This window comes from Charadrius vociferus, unplaced genomic scaffold (genome assembly GCF_000708025.1).
Source record: "Charadrius vociferus isolate BGI_N301 unplaced genomic scaffold, ASM70802v2 scaffold282, whole genome shotgun sequence".
Taxonomy (NCBI): domain Eukaryota; kingdom Metazoa; phylum Chordata; class Aves; order Charadriiformes; family Charadriidae; genus Charadrius; species Charadrius vociferus.
The window spans coordinates 8494190-8521064 of record NW_009647731.1 but is presented as its reverse complement, the minus strand read 5'-3'; the positions used below and the strand labels follow the sequence as shown (position 1 = coordinate 8521064).

Sequence of the window (26875 nt, the reverse complement as noted above, 5' to 3'; positions counted from 1 at the left end):
GTTCACACTTGTTTGATTTAAAACTATTTCACCGTTTGGTTATTCACGATATTATTGTTTAGATAATAGAAAAAGACTTTAAATTTAAAACAACTTCTAGGATTAATAAGCATTATTGTCTAAAATGAGTATGGAGAGAATGTTACATACCTATGTGTTTTTTTAATTTAATAGATAATTTGTGCCATCCCAATCTGCTAAAATCCATTAATTGCAGAACTGCAAAAAACTTTGCATGATGATCACAAATTGTGCTTTTGTCCAGAAGAGAGCAATGATCCAATATTATAAATACTATCTGGGAACAATTAGCTTTTTGACCAGTTTCCATTCTGCATGATACATGAAGATCAATATTTCATATAATTAAGAAAATGCTCTACTGAAAGTGTTTGTTTTGATCTTTGAGGGTTGAAGAGGGATTGTCCATAACGGTGGATAAATTCTAATTGTGGAAATGAGTGTGGATGCCAGTTTGTGTGAAGGAGATGTGGCAGTCATTATTTTATAAACATTTGTCAGGTTGATTGTGACGTACTAAGCTGAACATGGAATTTAGAAATAATTTCTTTGAGTAGTTTCTGCTGCAGTCGCTGACTTTCTGGTTAAACTAAAGAATTTACTACTGGAATGGTGTTCATCTCAGTTGAGACATCCACACAAGTTTTGGAAGCTTTTCCTGTTGTTCTTTACCTTCACTGTTTAACAAGTTGCAGTTGTTTCACAAACCAATCAAACCTAGGCTAGAATTCAGACCTGCAGGATGTTCAGTGATCCCAGCCAGCATATCTAGTAAATTAGTGAGAAAAATCTGCAAGGAAGACTTCAGCTGACAGCTCCGCTTGCGTTGCAAAGACAGTTTGTACAGTACAAAGTGCCCAGCCCACAGTGAAATGGTTGTGTTTGCGGTGTCATGGATGCGGGTGCTCCTAAATCACTCGACCCAGCAAGTTGGGTATATGCTGTGTTGGGTTTGGTAGTCAGAGTTCTGCATCACACCTGCCTGAACCCATTTGGGTGCATCTGCCTCCCTAAGCACTCTTCTTAACGAGCCCTCCCAGGACTTGGGAGTGTGTCTCAGTAGATACAGGACACAGCTGGAGCCCGGCAGCATTTTAGACCTGTCTGTGGCCATATATAGCTATGAAAACTGCCAAGGAGATGCTAGGTGTAGCAGATACGAAAAGAGAGGTAAAACCTTATTTTTTGGGAGATGAGAGAAAGGTAGAAATTGTTTTCAACTCTGGGTTGGGCTCTGGAGAGATGCTTTGGGTTGTGTTGTGGTTTTTTTTTTTTTTTTTCCCCCCCACGAGCTCTTGTCCTTCATTTTAGTCTTTAAACTACATGGGAACAACTTACCTTACATTTTCTGAATTCCCCTGTTCAGCTTACAGCTATGCCATAGTTCAGCAGAAGAGTCTGTGAGGAGCCCTGCACTCCTCCATTAAAGCGGTTTCATGTAATGCAAAGTACAGGGTTTCTACTACAGCAGTACGGTTTTCCCATTTTTGAAGACTTAACCAGATGTCAAAAATGTGTCTGCAATAAAGAGTGTATTACAGAGATCAGCTGATGATAGAGTTAATCAGACTGTTACACATACTCACAGACAGTAATTAATTGCCAGATATGAATAGCATAAAATTAAATTAGGATAATCACTCGGGAATACTTTTTTTAGCAATTTTGTGTTTCTTTAACTGTAAAACTTACAGGGACAATTTGAGATGTAAATTTACAAAATTACTTCTTAATTGCTGTCCTTAATTTCTGTCTTAATTATCTGTGGGTATCTAGTGGAAATCATAATACTTACACACTTTGTTCCGGACTCTCTTAACTTAGTCTTAATGCTAAGCTTCAATATATTTTCCTGTATCACTTTTAATGGCGACATAGTTGTGGAGAAGGCCCATTCAGAAGGAAATGTGTACATGTATTACAATCTGCTGTTGTAAAGGCATTAAGTACAAGGTTATGTGGTGTTTGCTAGTGTCACTGAAATGAAGATTCTAATGCTTACAGTAACTAATACCACATATGTAAAATGCTTTAAGTGATGCTAAAACCTTTGAAAAATATCCCGTCAATGTGTAGAGTATTTTAAATGTAAGCTTTTATGTAATAAGAACTGAAATGGACATTTAGATGAATGTCACTTGTGTAGAAAATGACTTCAACCATTATTCCTGTTTGCCTGAGCTAAAATAGGAAGAGTAGAAATTGAAGATCATAGATTTGCAGTGACACGGCAGAAGGCTTCATGGTGGCGTTCGAATCACCACTGTGAATGATTTGGCTTAGTGAATAATTCCTAAGTAATTAAACTCTGGAAATGATGCGGTGTAACTTTGAAAACTTCAACAGTTTGTTGGATTTTTTTTTTTAAAGAATAATTCTGCATACTTGCTAACAAAACTTAATGCAATATGGTAGAATAAACAAAACAAGTTCTAATGTTGCCAAGCAAAGAGCCCAGTGGATTACAAGGGGAGGTGGGGTGGGAACAGCAATGTTAGTCAGTGGTATTGTTTTAAAACAATACTACCAAAACTCAATTTTTTTCTTTTTTTTTTTTTTTCCTCTGGAAGAAGGGCAAATTGGAGACAATATCCAAATTCATTATGGGGATGGTGGGAGAAGATTATGGTAATTTGAGCAGCTGCTTCTTTCAAATGCAATCACAAGTCCCAACTGTAACTTGCCATCAGTGATGCGGATTTGCAAAGTGCAGGAATCTTTCCCGGTAATTAATCTCGCAAGCCCCTCCTGTATTTGATTGTCCACAGTGGTGCCACAAGTCATGTCCAGACTGAGCTTCTGCATTATTTGGTCCTGTTTGTTTACAGCAGGGGCCCATTAATAAAATGCTGTGACTCAGAAATGGTGACACCTTTGCTTAGGGATCAGTTGGCAAGCATATGCCGTGGTGTGTCCCCTGGTCCCCATCAGTGCCCTCCCCACCATTGCAGTCTGAATAGCTGAGCTGTCTGTAAAACATCCTTAATTACTGCTATTTACAATTTTAAGGTGAACTGTCAGTGATCTCGGCTTGGAAAATGGTATTACTAATCCTGAGGTAGACTGTCTTCGGAAGACTTTAAGGGTGTGAATTGGATCCTCTTCTGTCACAAGCGACTAGATAAATGTAGATTGAGGAGAAGCTTCTGTAGTTCGAGCATTTTTAAAACTAACTGGAGGAATGAGGATAAATCTTGGAAAGCTATCATGTTGAGAATTCAGAACAGATACAAATATTGTTTCACTTTTGGTTTACAGCTGTCAGAGTGTTTCGATCATTTTCTAAGAGGATGTCATTAGTTCTCATATGGACACAGGCTAGTGTTTACAGCAGAGGGCTAAAACTCCTGAGCTCAATGGATGAGTCATGTACAGAGCTTAGACTTGACTAGAACATCAGCATCGTTTTCCTCTGACCAGGATAGCAGAGAGATGATGTTTGCAGAGAGACTTGAGAGCTCCTTTTGGGAGACTATATTGCTGAAGTGAGAAAAAGCTAGTGTTTTGCTAGCATCGGTTACTGGAACCAATCTCTAATCCAATTGGTTAAAGGTAGACTTTTGCAGTGGCTTGGGTTTATTTGGGGTTTTTTTGGTGTGTTTTTTTTTTTTTCTGCTGCTGTTCTTGAATGCCTAAAAGCTGGTTGCAGAACCACACCTGCCTCTCTTTCTACGTGAACAAGAGCATATTCTGCATCTTCTGCCCTATTTGGAGCAGAGCCACAATTCAGGCTTTCTGGTTAGGGAAATTTTGTCTTCATCCTGTCTGAGACTGAAATATAGCAGGATTTTGATCTCTTTCTCTTAATTTGAACCAACAGTTGGCTTCAGCTAGGTCACATACAATTTAAAAAAGCCCAACACATGAAAACTCAGAGATCAAACAGGCATTGACTGCATTGAGTTAACTAAGATATTTCAGTATTTATGGAATATAGGATTTGGGAAACTAGTATTCTTGAAATGCAGAGAAGTCTGTGTGTGGTCAAATTGATCTTGTTTGTGCTGATAAGAAAGTAGCTTTGATAAGCCTGATTCAAGGTTTCTTTTTTACCCGTGGTTATTTCAATACAGACAGCAATGGCAAATCTTTAAGACTCTCATTGCCGTATTTACAATGACTTCTGTCATGTAAGCAGGAAAAAAAAATCTATCATTTTGGAAGGGGCTACTTGACTATTTACATTTGTTCTTTATTTGTTCTTGTACAAAGAGTTTTCAAGTCTTAATTTTTTTTTTTTCTTCAGTGTCTGATTCAAGATACACCTCAGAGGTACAGATATCACTACAAGAAAGACAACTGTAGTTTAAGAATCTGGAAATATGTGAAACATCTTTGAAGAAAAAAAAAAAGAATAATAAAATCCTTGCCTTTTTTTTTTTTTGAGGTCTTGATTTAAATAGTGACTGTTCATATATTGAGAACTTATGTGTGCGAGCCTCCCACATGCCTGTGGCAGAATATCCTGTAACACAGTGGGTGGAGTGCGAGAACTGATTTGCAGTTTTCAATAAAATTTCCTAGAAAATAAACCTACTCTCTTATGGCAGTGTTTTTCAGGTTCCTTGTAAGCCATCTTTTCATGGGTGTAGGTAAAGCTGAAATTACTAGATTTCTGTACCGAATAAGAGTATAGTTTGAATTGCTAAAGTCCCCTGAATACAGATACTGACACAGTTCTGCAGCTTTGTTCCTCGTGAAATCAGTGGAAGCTGGAGAATTGCTTTTGTAAAATCTACAGTGATGGTAATTTGCTTTTTAAAGCACTCTCTTAGAAAAAACTATTTTTTTTTTAAATTAGGACGAGTTCCGTTTTTATATCTTCATGTGAAGAATGATATAAGCTGTTTGCATTATAATACTGAACCCTAACAAGCTTAAATGTTAGCTGATAAGTACTTTCAAAATCTTATTAATGTGATCATGCCATTTTAGGAGTGGGTTGTAATATTTTAGAATTCTTGCAGAAGTAAACTTCATCTTAAATTACACACAATGTAAGAATAGATGACTTTAAGTCTTAAAGAGTGACTGACACCAGCTATTTTTTTGAAACTTACATACTTTACAAGCGCATGACTTGTATTTCCGTGAATCAGATAAAAAGGGCAGTATAAAAATGACTGAATTCTGGTCTGTTGTTAGTTGAACCTTTTGAGTACTCCCAAAACTGAAAATAAATTCAGCAGTTAGTCTTTCAAAAATATTTTAGATACTAGACTCTTCAAATACAGTAGCATTTACAGAAGTAAATTGATGCTTTACTAACCACAGTCCATATTTAAATTTTGATTTAATTTTTACTTAGTGATAAACAGAATTCTAAGACTTGCAGCATATCCAAGGTAGCCTTATGCTAAAGATGCATTTTTAGCTGTCGGGCTCTTCTGAGATTTAAGGTCTTTGTGCCTTGTTTATTAAGACTTAAATGTTCAGTTAATGTAACTTGGTTAAAAAATTCATAAACCTGACAATGTTTGATTATGGCAGTAAAGTAGTGCTGGAATTCATGTAATACAAGTGATTAATGTGGTCTTGAACAGATATCCAGTAATTGTTAGGCTCCTGGTTTAGATATCAAACTGCCTTTATAAAACCAGAGAATAATTTAAAGCTTTTCCCAGACTTTATTCTAGAAAAGTGTTCTCACTTCTTAGCAAAAGCTCTGCAAAATTCTAGCCTCTTCCTGCATTTACAAATGAAGCTGTAAGTCTTTCTGCTCCTCCAAGTAGGAAATAGAGTACTGAGAGCTTTTGAAGTTTGTTCCTGTCTGGGTTTAGCTCTTAACAATTTTTTTTTTTTTTTTACCATGATTCTGGATATTCTTAACAGATGCAATGAACAGAAACACATAAGCGCTTGTTATCTTCGGCCAGATAAATTGATTTTTTTTTCCCAGTTCTTAATAAATTTTCTCATGCAACTAAAAATATTGTGGTTAGGCAGGTACTGGTGGGAGCAGTTAATTTAAGTAACAGTTTTATGAAGTTAAGGTATAAAAGACTCCTGTCCTCTTCTCTGTTAAAAGTTGGGTAAAGGACCACAAAACAATCATCACAGCATAGTAAATACAAATTAATGGGAATATAAATTTATATTTATAAATACTATAAACGGCATTTATAAAACTAAACCACTGAATTACGGTCTTGTTCCAAGTAGGTGAGTTCATCCTCCACAGAACTGGTAGCTGGAAGGAAGAATAGCATTATTCAGGGGCTGAAAACACCCAAAATAAGGGAAACAAACTTTATTTTGTTTGGGGTTTTTTTAATGTGATTTTGATCTAGACTTTGAGTGAGGTGGTGATGAGATGAGAGCAAATGAGCCACTGAAGTGCCTCTGAAATATGGCGTGAATGGAGTGTAGAAGTCCTTCGTATGAAGGAGCCATACCGACGGCGTGCAGTGTCTGGAAACATTTTTGTGTTTTGTATGTGGAAGAGCTCAGTATTATGCTACTTTTAGTATAACTTTAATCCTGTATATTAATTAACTTTATCTTAATTATGTTTCAATATAGTCATCTGACATAATTCCTCATGTGAAATGACTTTTATTTTGCTGTTTGTGTCTCGTATTTGTCAAGAAACACCTTTGCTACTCGACAGCTTTTTTAAATATTTTTATAAGGTTGGTTTTTTTACTTGCTAAAATTTCACATGAGGTTTGATTGAATATTCCACTTCATATTCATATTATTAAGTTAAAATGCTGTTTTTTAACTAATACTTTCTTAATGGTGTGCTATTTGAATTTTAGACTTCTGGATAAACAAGCTGATAAATTTGTGGAGGACAACTGATAATTTAAAAACAAATTGAAAACACGCTATAAGCAACTAATATAAGGCACTTTTAAAGACTTTTTTAATAGCGTGCCGTATCCAAGCAGGGTTTTTGTTCAGTGGGTAAAGCGTCTGTCTGTTTTCTTATATAGCTACAATGTGCCTAATTTGTTCCTCTGGAGTAGATAAAAAGTTTACAAAGGCTTAACAAGTAGGGTTTAAAGACAGTAAAATTTCTCCCTCACAAAATCTACCTTCTGATAGTTGTTTAGTATAATTTCACAGATTTGGAATTGAAAAGGAGGCTTTTAAATATAGATTGAGTTGGTGTAATCCTGCTGTGTAGGTCAAGGATTTGTGACATGAGCGTGAATTTTGCCTTTTCACCTTGATGAACGGCAGCATTAGACCCCACTCGAGAGGGATCTAATATAATTGCAATGAAAATTTGCCTTGGAGAACCTGGTAACAGCTCAGCAGTGTTTAGAAAGGTGCTATATTTCTTGTACCTTTCGGTAACTTTCTCAACTGTTGTACTGTCAGGAGCAACTCCTAGATTTCCCCAGGCCGTTGTCATGGCTTAAAACCTTGTTGTCGGGCTGCAGCAGTGAATGGACTGATTGCAAACCATTTGTCAAGGGCTTGTTATCCACTGATGGAAGTCCACCAATTTATGTAGCTAACTTCTTTGGTTACCCGTTAAAGTTAAGAAGCTGAGAGTACTGTATGAGTGTTTAAAGATCTAGACAGCCAAATAGAAAGCATTTTATTTTTTTTTTCCCCCCCCTTGTTCAGAGTTCTCAAAGTGAGAGCCTTGATTTCACAAGGGCAACCTACCAGAACTGAGCAGATCCTGGGATGGCTGCTGTGATGAAGGCAGAGACTGGCTGAGATTAACTAAGGCATTTATTTTGCTGTCAAGGTTTCTTTAGAGACTTTTTGAGTAGAGGCTTACTGGTATGCCACACAATCTTTTTTCTTTCTTCGTCAGTGCGATGACTTTCTCTAAGGCATTTATTGGTGGACTTTTGCTCTTTAAAGATGGGCTAAACATTAGAGGGTAGCAAAATATACTCTTAAAGCTATTACAGAAGTTACAGCAAGGTTATTTACACTAAGTATTTAATAAAGTAAGTTCTACATTATAATAATGAACTTGAGTTGATAGGAAACTTACCTATCCTTTACATAGGGAAGTTTGGGACAGGAAGATGCTGAATCAGCAAAGGTACCGTAGCCTGCAGGGTTTGGGAATAGAGTTCACATCTCTTGTCTTGTTCACTGAATTGTGTTCTTGGCACTATTAGCTAAAAGGCTACTGTTGATACTTCACACAATGAAACACAGCTTTGTTTTCGTATTAAAAGTGTGTTTTGTTGTCCCTACTGTAAATGCTTTATGAAACAAACTGCACATTTACATATTGTGTAGCAACACGATTGTTTTCAAGGAGGAAAATTAGACGTTGCAGAGGTGGGGAGTCTGGCTTCATTGCAGAGAAGGAAACATCCTTTGCTGTTCGGCCGCGCTCCTGCTAGACCGAACAAAACTGCAGCAGTGATGGCTCTGTAAGAACGCGCTTCTCGGAGTGCCAGTTATTAGTGGTGACTGGTTTTTAAAACGTAGGGTAGCTCACAGGCTTTCCCTATGATGGGGAAAAAGATGGGAGACCCTGTGAAGCCCGACTAGGTTGCGTGTGTGGGTTGCAGGTTGCTGATCTGTGGTTTTACAACACAAGGGAACGGGGTCTTGCCATGTCACCGACTGTCACCGTCTGGGTCTGTGTTCATTCACCGGTTCCCAGTAGGAAACTCTTTGGAAAGAGATTTGGGTTATCTTGTATTTATTAAATAGTCTGTCAACAGTTCACTTAATATATAATTGAAATCTACTTGAAATAGTAATTTGTCCAATGTTTAATTTTGGAAATGTACAAACTCTCAGGAAATTACCTTAAATAGATAAGTGCTATGTTTTAAAATTGGAAGGCTTCAGAGCAGCACTTAAACATTAAAAATGCATTTAATGTGGGATATTTAGCTCTTTGTATGTTGCTAATGCCAATGGAAATAGGTAATGTGTAAGGGGTTTTTGCTAAGGATTTTGCAAATTAGTTTCAGTGATAAGAACGTGAACTAAGCACTTGTTGTAAATTAAAAATGTTGTTGAGATTGCTTTTTAATCCCATATTTGTAGAAAATGTAACTAGTGCTGCATGAGGCCAAGCATACACTGTTAAGTGTTGCATATATAACTGCATTGGTATTTTAGAATTGTTTCTTCTTTAACTTGTTGTATTAATTTAAAAACAATAAACATCTAAGTTGAAAATAGAAATCAAAATTATGGTTAAAATTATGTCTTAACACGCTGTTTCTCCTGCTAGATTGTGAGGATTATTTCATCGTTCCATGCTGCAGCAAAAGATCGCAGTGTGCTGTACTTAACTCTTTGTGCTGAAGTTACTTGAGATGATGGTTTTGTTTTGAATATGCAGATTTTATATGTCTGCATCCTTACTGGAATATTCTTGTTAATTATTTTGTGGTTTTGTTCTTGCTTATTTTTAATATTGAAAATAGATTTGTCCAGGCTTGCATTTTTTGTTAAATAGGCTGCAGGCTGTTTTATGGTACATATAAGGGAAAGGCCTCATCAATACCAACACCTTCAAGCCTGACATTTGCAGAAAGTCCGAGAGGTGATGGTAACCTCTCTGGTTACCGGGGTGGTACTGGATCCTCTTTCCTTTTTTTCCTCTCTGTTCCTATCTCCCAGAAATCTTGTTTCAGTACCTCACTGAGGCTCCTGGTGCTCCTTCGTTGTTACTTTCTGGCTCACGTGGAAAACTTTTTTTTTTAATAGGCTTTTGGGAAAAGGTGTATGGGCATTGCTGGTACTAATTGAAAAGTTGTTTATTTGGGCTGAAATATAATTAAAATAAAAAGTACAAGTCCTTATTGACTCAAAACTTGGTAGTATTTTCCAGTGTAGTTGCCTAACTGAGCCTTTTTTGCCTTACAAAATGAGCTGGATCTGTGTTTCAAGGGGGGAAATAAATCATTCCTAAAAGAAACAGGGTCCCCTTGCTTGTCCTTAAAGTGAGAAATGTGTGGGGAGGTGTGTGCTGCGCTGGCTCCAGGCGGGTCTGAGCGGGAACGTGGCCAGGCCCTGAAGTGCCGGTAAGGCTTCGGAGTTTGTAGAGTAAAAATAGTGGGGTCATCTTGGTGGTAATTTCCCCGCTCTTGTGATGCTTACTACTCCTTTAATAATTCAAGAACTATAAGGAAGATTATGAGCGAAATAACAAACCAATTAGGGGACACACGGGACATATTTTAGGTTGGTTGTTTATTGGTATACTCGTAAGTTTAAAGCATGGCCAGTGTGATTTAACCGCTTCATATTTTTCATATGCAGACTTAAATACTTTATGAAATTTATTTATATTCTTAAAATTTAATATTTCGACTCGACTGACTTCAAAATAAATGGCTTTCTTCCTGAAGGAGTTAATGAGGGAGAAACTTGGAAGCAAATTAAAGTTAGAAGTTGAATTGGATTTCAGGAAAATAGCTGGAGTGTTGAGTTGTATTTATTCACAAGGAGAACAAAAGAAATGTCTTTCTCGTGGCTCTATGAGGCTGATGCTCATACAGAAACACAGTGTCTTGACTCAGAGCGCCGGACTCCCTCCTGAAGAGCGTGCCGACAGTTAAAGGGTGGTTAATTATTTGAATTTGTGAAACTCTTGAGTTCAGATCCATGTGACTGTTTCCTGAACATATTGTGATCTCCGAATGTGACAAGCAGATGCCTCAGATGGTTGAGCAAACAGCACTTATGAAAGAGTTCTTTCTCATGAAATGGCAGATACATCCTGCAGGCAGTGGTGCTCGTGTCCTGCTATTTGTAAGTCTTCTCCGCAGAAATAATCACTGGGAGGCCGTGTCAGTGAGAGGGGATGGAAACCAAGGCATGGGGCAGTGCTAGGAAATGGGAGCAATAAATAAAAACAGAAAGAAGGAATGCCCTGCAAGTCCCTTTTTTTTCTTTTTCTTTTTTTTTTTTCTTCAAATGATTTATAGAGATGCTAGTGCAGATTCCATGATATCTTTCTGTTTGCAGGGTTGTGGCCCTCGCTGTTAGGATTGCATGTGTGTGTCTGCCATGTGATGGGGCTGCAGCTGTGCAGCCTCTCCCCCTCCTTCCTCCCCTCAGATCCCGGCTGTGTCCGACACCGAAGCACTATCACTTAAAAATGAAATCGGTATTTATAACTCGGCATATTCTAATCAAAGAGAGTGAATTATGTGGTGAGATAACGTGTGTAAAACACTTAGTATCTTGAACATGAATTGCTTTTCCTGTGAATCACATGCTGTGATGAGGGAAGTAAAGCTCAAGGGCAAATATTTGGAATACCTGGATCTTTATTTCAATTAGAGATGACTGGCTGAAAAGGGCAACCGAATGTTTTTCATGAAATGAGAGAAGTATCAATCTGTGTAACTAAAGTGTACTGTTTATTAGGATGCATCAGTCCTCTAAATACAGCAGTATCATAAAAATTTACACTTTAGGGTCTCAGTAGATCTTCACCTTTCAATGCTGTAATGTTTATGCAGATGAACTTAAAATAAAGACCTGGTAAGATATATATGGCAAAAGGATTATGTTAAATCATGTTTGCAATCATAAACATACTCTTGTAGTCAGCTTCCCATTTTCTCAACATTATCTGCACTAGTAAATAAAACTCAAAAAATCTATTCCTGTGAAGCAATCTTTCGTTATATATTCTCCAGTCTTCTGTATTCAAAAAACCTTTGGTAGCTTCTACGTGTTCCTTTTGACCAATGAGGTATTTCTCTTTAGGAGTGTTAAAGATTCTTTGTAATTCTGTTACTTTTTTTTTTTAATTTCTGTGTGTTAGTGTGTTTTCATCATTTGACTTAAGAGAATTCTCTTCTATATTTTTCAGGTTCAAGCCATTTTTTCCATTTCAAGTATTGCCACCTGATGAATATGAAGATCGAGACCTCTGTATACAGGATGTTCTATTGACAGAAGGTCGACTAAAAGTCACATTAATTGAATGTACAAGGTATGTTTTGTGGGCTTTTGCTCAATCTTGACTAAGCAAGTACACATTTTTAAGTTTGTAGCAATTATAGCTGTAGGCCTGTTCTGATTCAAGAAGTAGCAGCTTTGGTGTTATGATTGAGCTCTAATCAAGAAAAATATATATATTTAAGTAAAAATGGGTAAACGGAAGTTGCAGTAAGTTTCTGAGGCACTTCTACATTGTGTGTGGGCGCATGCATTTGCCTGCCATTTGAATTTTGCCTGGTTACAAGTTAATTGTGCCTCCTGTTTTGGGTTTTTTTTCGTGTTGGTTTTTTTGGCACACCAAATCATGAATCTCTTTCCAGGACAGTATAAATGTTGTAATTATCCTATTGTATTATGTTGTAAGCAAAGGGAAATAATTGTCTCACTCGGTCTTACTGAGATTAATCCAAATAACTTTTACAAGGCATTATTTATTGTCTCTGTCTTGAACAAAATAATTGAAAGAAATAAAATCTACTTCCTTCGTTCATTGGAGAGAAAACCATTCTGTGTAAAGTTGGGGAAAAGGTGTGTGGGCTCTTGGTTTGTTTGGTTTTTTTTCTGTCAGACCTTAGTTCTTGGTTTATGTTAGATCTTATCCTACTAGTGCTTAGGCTTTGATCTAGTCATGTGCCGTTCTGCTCTTTATGAACTAAACTCTGGTTTGCAGCAAGACTCTTTTCTTAACCTGTTCTTTTCATTGCTTGTATTACCATCTGAGCTCCTTTTTGCACTTTTTTCTGTAACCTCATACAACTGTTTGAACTATATTTGCTGTACTAATGTGGTTTATCAGTGCTATGGATTTCCAGAAAATACTTTTCTGCTTCTAAGGACTGTGTGGGCCACAGCAGTGATTATTTTGTAATAAAATTGCTGCTTATGTGTTTCCCTAGCTTTGTGATACGTTTTCTGTGAATGGCCCAAGAGTACTAAATGAGGCCGTGCACACCTTGGCTGCTACGGGCATTTCCTCTTTACCTGTACTAAGTAAGGGAACTCGTGATCTCTCTTTGTAGGTAGTCTTCAATTTTAGTCTAGTAGTGTGTTCATTTTTATTATAAGAGGGCCAAAAATAACTACCATAAGATGTGTGCAGTTGGTGCTGGTTTGGAAAGTAATTTTTTTAAATACTATTTCTTGCATGAATCAGAAACGCAGCGTATCATCGCCAGATATGACTAGTCTTGTGTTTCTTTCCATTACCTTTTCGAAGCCAGATCGCTCAGTTCGACATCATCATCTGCCTCCTCAGTATTTTCAGCTGTCACAGATGCTTATCAGATGGCTGGGAGAGGATGCAGTTGCTGGCTTGTCAGGTCTTTTGAGCTTCAGGTCTGACTTAATCCGACTGTTTTATGCAGCTTGGAATTTCTGGACACGCACTTAAAAATTGTGTCTCAACAGACACCTTTCAGTTTAGATGCCTGACTCTTGGTCCCGATTACTATTCCACAGATCTTCCTGGTGTCTCATTCTGGTTTTGAACTAACATAGAGTCCCCCTGTGAGTAAATATTCTTGCTTACTTCACACCTGAAGATATTGATGAGGTAGCTGCAGAAACACACGCAGAGATTTTGGTAGTAAAAGAAGAAATATGCGATATATGCAAAAGTAACAATGACAAAATTTCCATTTTTTTCATCACTGCCGTATGTGAGCTGGTGTGAAGGTTGCCTGGGACCATTCTCAACAGTTCTTTCTCAGTGCAGCACTACGTGCTGAAATAACAGAGCTCTTTCACTCATGTCTGCCTTTGGGACCCGAAAAATTTACTTGGTGATCATTGTTGTTCCAGAAATGAAAGATCACCTTAATTTCTGTGTGTGTTTCGGTTTTGCTCAGTGCCCCAGAAAGTTTTTATATTCTCTCTCAGTACAGCGGCTATTCTTTAACTTCTGTACAGAATTTGGAGTAGGATTCTTGACTGCTGACGTTGTATTCTATCTAGTCTAGTAACAGAGTTCTGCTACTTCTCCTGCTTAAGTCTGAAGTACAGCGGGGAAACTATACTGATAAAACATTAGCAAACTTTTTGTATGTTATAAATGTCTTAATTTCATAATTAATTTCAATTCTTCACACAACCAAATACCTGCACTTTTGGCACTTGTTTCTTTTCTAATTGCAGGCTTGACTGTGTTAATTTTCTTGCAGTCACACTACTGAAAGAAAAAATATGCTTTGCACATTTTAAAAATTAAATTAATGAAAGGATGGGAACTTTGATGTAAATAATGAGTATGTTTTACAAATTTTTGTCTGACCTGTTGAAAATGTAAGTTGCATTGTACAAGTACAACGATGTACAGAAATCAGTTGTTGCAAAAATGCTGCTGTCATTACCTTAAATTTCTAAGAAAAGGGGAAAAATGAAGCAACATGATGTTAATATTGCTGTATTATATTTTTTGAAAGCTACCCTGTGAAGAAAGTCTTAAAGCCTATAAACTCTGATTATATTAGGTGAGAATACTTTTCCAAAGCTATGCCACCAAGTGGGCTTTCTAAAGTAGCATTTGTTTCAATACAATGTCCTTTGTAAACAAGGAAATTTTCCTCAGATAGTTATTCAGTAAAATACCACAGAGCGTACCTGGGACTGACTTGTCACATTTGGAGTTTTAAGAGTTCTTTTCCTTTTGTCTTCAGGTGGACTTCAGTGTGTGGCAGTGGCATCTTTTAAGTATGTGAATATTGAATCTGCTTTTGACGTTCTTAAAATTTGGGAAATATTCTGTTTATTTCAGCTCCTAAAATACTTGCAAATAGAAAGGCCACTGTTGACATCAAAAAAAAAAAAAACTAAATTAGGAAAGGATTGTAAAGGAAATAAATTCAGCTTGTTACGTACCTGGTAACAAATAATATATTACTAAAGGTTGGTGTGTACTTTGCACGTACCAGATTCTTGTTAGATTTGCAGATCAGCACTTCAGCATCATCCTACAAAAAGCAGGGAAATTAATAGCCTTGTTATTCATCCTCCTTTCTGGAAAAATAAAAAGACTTGCTGAAGTTCTTGGCTTGGCTGGGCTTGGGAGTTGAGGTGACCCCTCCACATGCTTCTGTTGCTCTATATCAGAGGACAAACACTTCATGTCTTGCGATCATCATAGCTCTCAAACTGGAAAGCAGGAGAGCTACAAACAACTGTTTTCATGTCCATGGCTGCTGTGTTGAATCTCTTCTACCTTGTGCTCACTTGCTGCAGGGAACCATCCAATTTAGAATTGGCGAAGGAATAGAAATTCACTTTCTGTATCCATATTTAAATTACTCAGGTGGTAATTTAATCACACTTCCTTATTGATTTAGTTGTAACTGGAGTTATAAAATTTGTTTTAGGGTTTTTTCATACACTTTCATACTGATTTACAAATCTTAAATCTGTAGGGTATAGGTATCTCCTTAATCTCCAGTTGTTTTGGGTGTATTGTGACACAATCGTAATGTCACGCTACCTGCAGCTCTGTTATAGAATACAGTGCCTCTGTTTGCATGTTAGTGGTGATATTATTCAAACAAATTTCCTTAGTGTTGTAGCAATTGATTTCCCATTTGTCTTTCTGAAATTGGATTCCAAGCTCCAGCATGAAGCATCCACAGGCCAGTGCTCCTCTTTAAAGTCCAAATGTGTAGTTTTGTTGTCTTGTGGTATGTTTCTTCAAGTTGGGTCTTGGTAACCTAATCTAAGATGAGATCTCATTATGGTTAATTGTTTTCCATGTGACTTCTATGTTAAGGTTCTGGCTGCAAATTATGTTTTCTTCCTGTTGTGAGCTACCTCCTGTCCTTGTTCTTCTAGCTTAGTTGTCACCAGTACAAACCAGCTAAATAGCTTGCTGTGCTGAGGGACAGTAAGTACCCCTGGAAAATTTCCTGCAGAGTGTGTCTGTCTTTGTCTCTAACCACATTGAGTAACTGTGTCTTTGGTCTATCAGCTTCATTGTCTGCTTTTCCCCACCCTTCTCTGTCTTGCTATACTTCCCTCCGCTTTGCAGAGGTAGGAGGAGAATTTCTACCGCCCTGTCTACCTTGAGGATAACTGCTCACACCTCCCTTCACTACTTCTGTGAAATTATGTGACCAGAAGATGAAATGTATGCAACCAATGACCAGTTGGGGAAAAGCTTTAGTGAACTGGCTGATACCAATGCGAGATGGATTGTGGCAGACACAGAGGAAAAACGGTGTTACTCAAAAGCAACTAAAAGCAGAACACAGCTAAAAGCAGAACGGAAGAGCCACGGAGAGTTGCTGGAGATGGCTTAAAAACAAGCAAAGGAGGCATGAGTTTGTCAGTTCAAGGAACCTTGAATAAACTTAGTCTTGTCCAAACAAAGTACCTAATCAGTTGGCTCTGAGGGTGTATTTCTGCTTACAGTAATCAAATCAATAGTGTCTAGACAAAGAATGCTGAAGGTCAAGCTGGAAATGAGGTTGACAGCTGCTGTTAGCCGTGTTTCACTGTAGCACCCAAACTTTACATCTGAAAATGGGGTTACGGGATGGAGCCTCAAACTCTGAACTGAAAACAATTGACACTCTGTAAAGCGAGTACGCTGGGTATCAATCCAAATGTCTCTTCCCCTGTTATCTCCCCCCATGCATTCAGGTACTTGGCTAAAAACCAGTGAAACAAATTTCTCATAGAGAGACAAAGTAAAGAAAAATTTATTTTAACTCTCCTTGGTGCAATGCAATCTAGAGAGCTGTCACAGCCAGAGACCTGTTTTCCCTTGGGATTGGCTTAATTTTACCAATTCTAATTGTTGATGAAAGTTGTTTTCAATAGCTTTTACTTAATTTTCAAAGGCTAGGCACTTTTTGATCATAAATATTTAACCTAGAAACATTACTTAACAACATCAAGATAAACAGAAAATTGGCGTGTTATTCTGACAACTTTTGTCGATATCATCTGAAGAGCTGTGTAACTCATCGCAATCACAAATAAGATACCTTGTATGAAAGCTTAGAAAATGTCCTTGTCAGATGTATATGGAAAGTTTGGGGAAGAATTAAAATCTAATAGCTCTTTTGAAAGAGTAAGATTTATTGGAAGTTTTTATTCCAAAATATTTATCTGCTTCCGGCTACTGTGTGTAACTTTATTGCTGTTCTATAGCCTAAAGGTTATTGTTTTTGTTTCTTTTATAGTACTAATAGCTCCCTGAAAAGCTTTATAACCTTCTGGAATAAGGTATCGTGCACGAAGCAGCACTCTTGTTTGTTATGAATGTTACAAAAAAAGTACAGATATGAGAGGATCCCAGTTCAGTGAAATAGAAACATAAGCAGTAGTAAACTGTGATTTTAATCTACAGTAACGCACTCTTGAACCAAGGTGAGCTGCAGTATATTGTGCAGTTTAGGACTAGAGTAGAAGGCTCTCGTGGCTATTGTTGCTTTTTTAAAAAAACAAAATATTTACTCTTTTGTGGAAAAATACTAGTCTGCTGATTGAACACTTTATTTTTTAAAATAAAAGGGAAACGCAACAGCGAAAAGCCAACCAAACAAAAAAAAAAAAAAACAAGCTAAAAATTTTAAGGGATATTTGATATTTATTCCACTAGAGGGTGGCAGTGTCTTTCCTTTGGTGTAAGGCTGTGCCTGTGGAATCTTTTCTGTGTGGACTTCTCTGTGTGTACACATTGATAGAGTGTATAAATGAAAAATGAGTTTAAAATGATAGGTGGGATATATGTAATAGCATTACAATTCTTACCCTAGGCTTTTCTCTTTCAGGTTACTTATGTTTGGATCCTATGAAAGAGAAACAAATGTTCATTGTACAATGGAGCTGAGCAGTAATGTTTGGGAAGAAAAATCAAGAAGTTCTATTAAAACGGTAAAAAAAGGGTATAATCTTTGCATATTGCGGTATGTCTTATGCTCTTAATACATTGTCTAGAGTGAGTGTATCTTTTGGACAATCAAATGGGTGATAGAGCCAAAATAAAAACCACCCTAAAAACCTAACAGACCAGTTATTTACTTTTTAATCCAAAGTATTTCACTGACAAATTGACATGTATGGATAACATCATGTTCAGTTATCACAACTGTGCTTGAAAATGTGCCTGGTTTGAATATATTGTCAACTGTCCATCTGCCTTAAAACAAATAATATAAAATATGCAGTTTTATAGTTCTGTTATATTTGGGTAGGGCAGTGTTTAGAAAAGGGTGAGTAAGATCTCCCTGTCTCTCACTGACCAGTAGTGTATTCCCTTCTGATGTGAGTGCTGAAGACACGCGTGAACAGAGGGGAGCTCATGCCAATGACTTCCCCCTTTTCCCCCTGCATTTTGTGAAAATTTTTAGAGCATATGAATTCTACCCTGTCTGCTGAAGAAAACTTTTACAAGTGTCTGCGAATATAGAAAGCAGTAGCATTGATGGAATTGTAAGAATATTTTACTAATTGTCATACTTGATTTTAGTAGTGTACAGCCTACAAATTACCTTTCTTTTTTTGTGTGTGTGACAATGAGCATTACCTTTTTTTTTTTCTTCAAACAAGAGGTGTAATGTATGAAAGAGCCTTTCAGTTTCACTGTAGAGTGATGTGGTAGTCATCAAATTGAATTGAGCTTATGCTGAGCAATAGATAATGTGTTTATTGAAAAACAAACAAACAAAAATCCCAACCAACAAATGCAGAAGCTTTAAAAAGACTTTATGTTAACAATTGGTTTCATGCAAAGAAATGACTGGAACAAAAATCAATGTCCTGCACTTTACCCTCTGCTGTCTGAATGCAACTAGCTTAAGCCCTGTGTCTTTGTTATATGTAACTGCAGTTGTGTTTGGAGACCACCATCATTTTCCCACTGGAGCAGCAAGAATCCAGAATTTCAGCACGTTGTTCAACTTCTGCAATTAAATTCCACTTTGCATTGTTCTTAAAACTCCTTGTGACAAATGCTACGATATGAGTTTTCAGCTTACTGTATATTACGTTTTTCCAAAAAGGGTGTACGGCTGAGCAACAGACATAGTGAAAAGTCAAGTGAAACACTTGAAGGGAGGGTAGAGGTTCACTTGTGCTCTCTTAGGAACCCGTAACACCGGGTGGCAATTAGCTTTCGGAGTGGGGTAGGACAAGCGGGGAGCCTGCAGCTGCAGTGCAGACCGAGACGCTTCAGAGAACAGCTGGAGCGTCGTTCAGCAGTCAGGCATCATAGAAACTAATGGCAGCTCAGGACTACCTTCTCCAGAGTTGTCTCTGTCTTGGCCCCCCTCAACCCGCTCCTAAGGCGGTCAGTGGTGTTTGCGTGGTTGCGAGTTAGCCGTGTCAGCTCCCTGAGCTGGCTTGCTGCATGGTAGCTCCAGTGCCGGTGGGAAGGAGAAGGAAGGGTGGGATGGCAGCAGAGGTGGTGGCATAGTGTTCCAGTGGTCCTGAGAGGAATTACTAAGTTTGTTTAACTCTAGAAGTTGTTAGACTTCATTGACACAGTAGGTAGGAGGTAGATTTGAGTAATTTATTTTCAGACCTTTTTTTTTTTAACTGTTTTATGCAGCAGGTTTTAATTTTGTTTAACTTTTTCTGGTTTGTTTTAATCTAAAGATTTAAGCCTCTTTGCATGATCACATAAGGATAAGGTAGGAGCAATTCAGCTGTAGTAGTCTGGCCAGCTCATAGTCTTAACTCCTTCCTAATAATAAGAATACTTTCAGAAGAAACAAGCAATACTGTCAGTGTTCAAAAAACTATTTCAGAATCTGGACCCAATCCTGCTAATACTTTTCTGAATGATCCCTTTGTTGGATAAACTGTGTATGAATCCATGCACATAAATATCTGCAGGGTTGGTGCTCTAACAACAAAGGTGGCAATATGCTTATTTACCATTATGCTTCTCTGGACAAATTAATTTGTGCTTATTTTTAGATAATTTTGAGTAGCAATATTGGAATAAATTCTTTTCCACTCTAACAACAGAAGAGGAAAGAAAAAGCATTCTGCAGACAGCATGGCACTGATGTGTTTGTGACAGCAGATGGCAGTAGGACGAAACTGATGGAGAATGGAATAGCTAATTTTTAAAACTACAGAAAAGTACTCAGGGTGAGACACTCAAGAACTCCTTTCCCATTTCAGCATCTAAAATGAAAGGGCAGGTTCTTAAAATTTCTTAACTTTTGGGATATCTGGCCAAGAAGGGTTTTCTATGCATCTATGTTGCAGTCCTTCATTAAGCATCGTTCAAACACTGCCTGCCAGAGAGCAGAGACTCCTTGATCGGAGTTGCTGTATCTCTAGTTCTGCTGTCAGTAAGAAGAATTCACTGTGCTCAATCATCTTGAACTTCAGGCCACTAGGTAGGCACCCTCATTTTAAGATCATGCTTTTATAAATCTTGATATGGTAGAATATGGAAACTGAATATGAGCTACTTGCAGAACTACTTTTTGCTTCTCAACTTGTATTTAACAGATATAGTGAAATCATGGAAGTCTCTTCCTTAGGAAGTCGGGTTAAATATGCAAGTTAAGTTACAAAAATATTAGGGGATCTTGCTGGGTAGCAAGAGTATTGCCAAAGACCCTTAACAAAATAAGAAGTGTTGCTAACGCAATTAACATCAGAGCTTAGTTATTTTTCTGAGAAATGGTAATTCTTTGAATAGTTAAATAGAAAGCTATAAAGAAAGGACATTGTAGTATTTTCCAAACATAAAGTGTACTTGTATCATTAATCATGATTTTTAGCTCTAATGCAATGTTAACCACAAGGCAGCCGATTGAAATACTTAATATCTTTGTCATATGAAATACTTCTTTTAATGTCCACATGTGCAATAGTTATTTGAGATGGAGTTGTTAGAATGAATAACAACTTCAGAAACTATGGAGGAGAAATGGTAGACTAAGGTGAAGTAAAAAGTGGATAAATTTATTCTGGTTTAAAAGCTTCTGAGAGTCTCACATAGGCATGATAATACATCCTCTGCTTCAGACTGTGTTCTACAATGCTCCCGAGGAAGATTCTCATAACTTTCTATACTTCCTGGCATTTTCATTCTTTTTATTATGTTAGTAGTAGCGATAAAAGATTAGACAGGTTTAATACTTCATAATGAATTTTGGCAAGACTTTAATCTGATCCCATTATTTATGGAATATTAGTAGGTGTCAAAATTGGTTTTGAAAGAAGATGCTGTGTTATTGAACATATCTGGAGCATTATTGAAGTGTCTGTTATAATGCAAAGGTATCTCAAGCTTCTGAGCTGTTTATCAAATCAGTTTGAAACACCAGTAAGACTTCAGAGAGGTGATTTGGCACATTCCCATGTGACACGTGTAAACTTCTTAAATATCTTAATTAGTAGTACATGCTGCTGGAATTAACATTAATCACTGCATTGCTGTGTGAAACTTAATTATGTGTGGATAGGATGTAGTAATTAGCGTTAGCGGCATTGGATTATTAGACAGGTGTTCTATAGCTAAATAATTTAAGTTTAAATAATTAGATATGTTTGTAGATATTAAATGGAAGCTATGTCATAATTGTGAATGGTTGTTTCCACTGAAATGTCAGTTAGCGATGTATCTGCAGCTTTTCTTGTAAGCCTGTTTGTTTTTTTTGTAACAGAAGTTCAGGAGCACAAGAGAATTGTTATTGATCTTGAAATAATCAAGTTAGATAATCTAAGAAAACACCTTTAAGTTCTGGTTTCAACTAATACCTTGGCTGAGGTGGTACTGTAGGAGTAGCCACAGGTTTGTATTCCTAAAGGTAGTAAGTAGTGCTGCTTTTGTTGGTTGTGGGTGGTTTGTGGGTTTTTTTGTTGGTATTTTTTTTGGTTGTTTTTTTGGAAACCCCTTCTGTAGATAGTAACAGAAACTGCATTTCATATTCTGCAGAGTAAAAATTTTGATCTAAAATGCCACATCCAATAGCCCATACGACTACACTTTTGCAGCAGTTGTCTCAGGAGCGTATACATATCCTCTGAAGTAACATAAGAATAGAAAGAATTAAAGAATTAAGATAAACATCCCACCACTTTTTATAGGAATTCTTCTTGATGTTTCTTCCACTTCATTCTGAATGTTATGGTCAGAACTGGAGTAATTGAAGGGGAAGACCAGTGACACCGTCTTTCAATATTGAACTCTGAATTTGTACATGTATATGCAAACACATCCATAGGTCACGATCTTTGCTTCTTTTGTTGAGGTTATCTTGATGGATATGGGCTTTTATAGGTAAATTTAATGGCAACTTTGAAATTGCCGTAGGCAGGCTGGTTGGTACCTGTTTATAAAAACAAAGCAATATTTCTCAGCCTTTCATGAAACTAAATTTCCTTTATCAGGGATTAAGGGAAACTTAAAGGTATTCTAGTACTGTAACATACGAATATAAAATGAGTAATAATGTAAATCAAATGCAGCACCTTCTGAAACGAGTTGCCTGAAGATACTAAACTATAATGTCAAAATTTGAACCAACTGTGAAACATTAATTTGTAAATACACGGAGTTAAATGCTTCACAGTTGGCATTTCGGCGTGCTTATTTAATAGCCTGCCATTTCAGCATTTAATCCTATCAAAAGAAAGGAGGAGGATTAAAGCAAGAGAAGCTTTTTGAAAATGTCACTTTTTATGAAAATTCATGATCTTGTAAAATTTGATAATATTTGTAAATACAATGGGGAATAGTTATGAGATTTGTGCCTTACATAATATTCTGTAATCCGTCTTTCAAATAAACTTGAAGGCCATCAGGATTTTTTTGGTCTCATCCTAAACATTTAAGCTTTTTGACTTGGGGCTTCAGAAAGCTTTTCTGTGATTTAATGAGACCTTCTGTGAAAATGCAGTGTAGTTCTTTACTGCTCAGAGACTACGAACATTTACAAACCAAAAAAAACCACTAACACTATTTGTTATTTTATTTTTTTCAGTGCATATATATTCAGGCAGTTGTTTAGAACCAGGTATCATCGCTGTAGTCACAGCTTGACCTGATACTTCTTGCCTGCTTGTAAACCCTTCAGAAGCTATCATGTACTGCATCCTTGGGCACACATGCCCTTACAGGCAGAAAGCAGCGCTCACCACACTTTACTGCATTTGGCAGCAGACAGCACTAAATGCATCATGTGCATCCAAGTCTGTAACTTTCCGTACATGCGCCGCCTTTATCCTGGTGTCGGAGCTTGAAGCCATGATCCTTCTGAGCTTCCCCTGGAGTTCTGCAGAGATTGACTGCTTGCAGTGAATCTGGCTTGCTGAGTTTCAAACTTAAAATACCAGATGATAAGATTAAGGAATAAAATAACTTGAGTGAGCAAAATCTATAATGAGCCAGGGCTTGATGCTCTGTGTGTGCTTGCGCTTCCCCATCCCTGACTCTTATTTTAGGAGCTGCCAACAGAACTCATCCATAGTACTCAAGTTTGGGAAGAGTTCTCCTGCAGCCAGATGCTTGACTTGCGTAGTGAAATAAGTCTGTTTTGAAGCTGCTTAATTCCTGTCTAAATCTCTGTTAGATTTTTGTAACTGAGTAGTATTGCAGCTGCCATTGGTGATACTGTCTATTCAGTTAGGGTCTTCCAAGCTGGTATTTTGCAGGGTGTTGCACTCTGAAAGAGTAGTACGGACCCCCTGGTTCATCAGAGAGTCATGAAAGAGGCACAAGCCTTTTAGATGGCTGTGTTGGCCGAATTTACCATTGTAAGACCTCTCTGTATGACTGGTCAAAAATTATATAAAATTTCAAGCTTGATCAGGGATCAGTTCTGTTCTTTTAATGCTTTTTACAAAGCTGATAAACAACATTCATTTTTGCTGTGTGTTTTTTCCTTGAAGGTTACTCAAGTAATAACCAACCTGTAGTACAGATTCTTTGAGTTACATTTTAGTCACCTATCTTCCATATCCTCCTGGTAGTACCCAGTTTGAATAGCAATTGTAGTTAAAAAGCATGCAAGAAAAGCTTAAAACTTAATACTTTAAATAGAAAACTATTACATAAACGCTACATCATCTTTTTTTCCTTAAAAATGCTTGTAAAATCTAAGACAGGCATGTTGTTTTAGTGTGTCACTAGATGTGGTGCTGATTTCTTTTTTTGTATTTGTGTCATATATTCTGCTGCGTGTCCAAATATTGGATGCAGGGAAGAGGTTTAAGTAGGTTTTACAGCTGCTGTTTCTCATTTGCAAAGAAATTGATTTACAGTGATAGCTGATCTTGCTAAATAAATAGATGGTTGATGCATGAAAGCTAACTTTGTTTGTATAAACAGTATGGCCTATTGTAAGAGAGATAACAGGGTTTTATTGACCAGAGTAAACAAAGTGGTTTCTGGGTAATTCAGTATATTTCTGGAATGACTTTCTAAACTGTTTTGTTATGTCCTATTGCAAAGTTGTATGGCCAGATGAGGCAGCAGCTCGGGTTGGTGGCTCCTGACATGGCTGGAGTGGAGGGAGAGGGATGGAGGGGCAAGTCCGGGCCTCTCCTCTCTTTTTGAATGTTACTGCTTTCGTTAGTGAATCACCTCTGCAAGTTTTCTTCTCTGAAGGTCATATGTTTCCAAAATGGCCACTTAGTTTGGAATGTGGTGGTGGTGTTATTTTGTGTATATGGGTTCCGAACTCCTAAAACGAGAAGTCTCGTTTGCATTTTCAAAAATCTGTGTTTTTTTCTTTTTTAAAAAATTTTTTAATTCTTTTACTGTCATGTTTAGCACCAAACATTCTCTGTCAATTTGGGAAATTTTCACTCAATTCTTTTCCAGAGAAACATGTGAAGAAGATAAACACTATAGACTTTAAGTGGAATTATTATATGGAGATTTTTACCCACTGACAGGCTGACCGAGTGTCTCCTATCCAAGGCATAAACTGAGAGACTTAAAATTGAAATCCACAGGTATTTACAGCCACCTTTGGAAATATAAGCTGTTGTCATTCTCATTGGTTTGTAGTTTGTTTTTCTCTTTGGTCTTCTAGTTTTTAAATACATTTTCTTGGAGCACCTTTATACAAGTTAACCTCTTCTTAATGTACTAGGTTTTTCCTTTTCAGACTGAGAGATTGGGATCTGTTCCTATGAAGGAGATAATTGGATTGAAACTAATTTACTCATGTGAATGGCGTTAGTGGTAACGTAATGTTTCTCTATCACATCAGGACCTGACCAAGTAAACTGTTGGGCATGTCGAAAACTGTTACCTTGTGTAGATGAATGGTTTTGCCTCCCAAAATAATGAATAAGAAGGGAGCCTGTGTTTGAATGTTGAATTACTGAACAAAAATATGTCTTCTGGGTTGTAATGTCATAAAGAGAGAAAGCCTCGAGGGAGGGGATAGAAAGAGTCTTGGAAAAATACCCTGTGGCTATGAGTAAAAAATATGTGTTAAGAAATAGTGAGATGCTGGCACTTGGTGCTCCGGGGCTCTCCTAAAACCAGGTCACTTCTAAAACCTGTGGAGGAGTGTAGGGTTTGACCCATGACGAAGTTGCAGGGCTGTTTTGTTTCTGACTGCAAGTTGCTCAGTGGTAACTTGGCTGTGAGTTACTCCCACGAGTAGTTCATTATGTGGAAGTTCATCTTGCAATTAAGGAAGGGAAAATGACATTGTAGTTTCTGCAGATTGTCAAGGGATAGGCAGGTGTTTGTAGTTATTGCAGAACAGCTGATGTTTAACTTCTGACCCAGTTGTGCCTTCAATAATCTGGTATTGCCCTAGGTTCCAAGTAGAAACAATTTAGCTGTTTATCAACTTTGAAGTGCATTAATAACTACTGAGAAGACTCCTTTTCTGAATACCACTTTATTCAGTTGCCTTGTTCACAGTTTTCAAAGTTTGAGCAATTAAAGCTGCTGAGTGGCTTTTTGCTGGAAGTTTATCAAGAGCCTGCTGTTAGATCTTGGATTTAATTTTGGGTTTACTCTTTATGGGTTGTCTGACACCTTCCCATGCTCTCCTGCAGTATGTCAAATGCTGCTACTGAGTTATATCTACCCTTGTTCTTCACACTATTTATTGCTGCTGTGGGCTGTATTAGAGAAGGAGCAGAGTTCATGTGTGCAAACAAATGTCTTAAGAGGAGTGAACTTATTTTTAGCAGGATTTTACCTAAATGAATTATGTTGTTTCTTTGTTTTTGTTTTGTTATCATGTTTGGCTTTTTTTTTCTTAACCCAAGTTGGCAGATTGAGTTTGGAGACTTGACAAGAGTCTCTTAACTCCTGCTAAATCACTAAAACTGGTGGATAACTTTGGCAGACCATTTCTTGAAGTAAAGTAAACCTTTTGCAGAGTGGCCTCCTGGAAAGTTTCTACTTTTTCATTTGATTGTTTGAAAAAGGCATAACTAGACTAGGAATAATAGCAACTCTTTAGCAACTCATTTGGGCAAAATGAAAGAGCTGGAGTGAAACCTAATGGTATAGGTTTGGCTGCTGAACTGTGCCATCGGAAACGGAGATGCTTTAGGTGACAAACTGTAATGTAGGGAGCAGCTAGAGACAGCAGAGAGGTAGATGGATTGGTATGTACTAACTGGTGTTTGTCACCCGGTGAGCAGGTTCTTCAGCACTAAGACTAGAGGGATGTATGAAACAAAGGGGTCTCCAACAGGTTGGTTATTACAGGCTGCTGTGTAACTGAAAATGTCCTTTTGTTGGTAGGTCATCTGTCATTTCTGTAACAGAAATTTGCTTGGCTATTGTTATCGCTCACTTTTAATGCCCATAGGTGCATCAAAGTATCCAAAACAACCTCTTGCTTTTAGTTAATGGACATGCTGAGAGCTGATGGGAGTTTGTGGTATTCATCTTTCCATCTTTTCTTTCCCCTAATTCCCCTCTCAATGCACACTGTACATCAGTGGGGAAAGGTATCCAGTTACTCTGCAAGTCTTTAGGGAGCCTGAAGAGGGCCATGAATACTATGGGCAGCCAGCAGGA

The 26875-nt window shown here is 37.4% G+C and overlaps 1 protein-coding gene across 1 annotated transcript in view; it reads left to right on the top strand.

The window, feature by feature from the left end:
• Window positions 1-26875, top strand: part of PDZD8 (PDZ domain containing 8) — a 59980-nt gene that overhangs the window by 9084 nt on the left and 24021 nt on the right. Inside the window, exons 3-4 of the mRNA XM_009881646.1 lie at window positions 11792-11914; window positions 17679-17781. Coding sequence (XP_009879948.1) covers window positions 11792-11914; window positions 17679-17781 — 226 coding nt within the window. The remainder of the gene's footprint in view (window positions 1-11791; window positions 11915-17678; window positions 17782-26875) is intronic.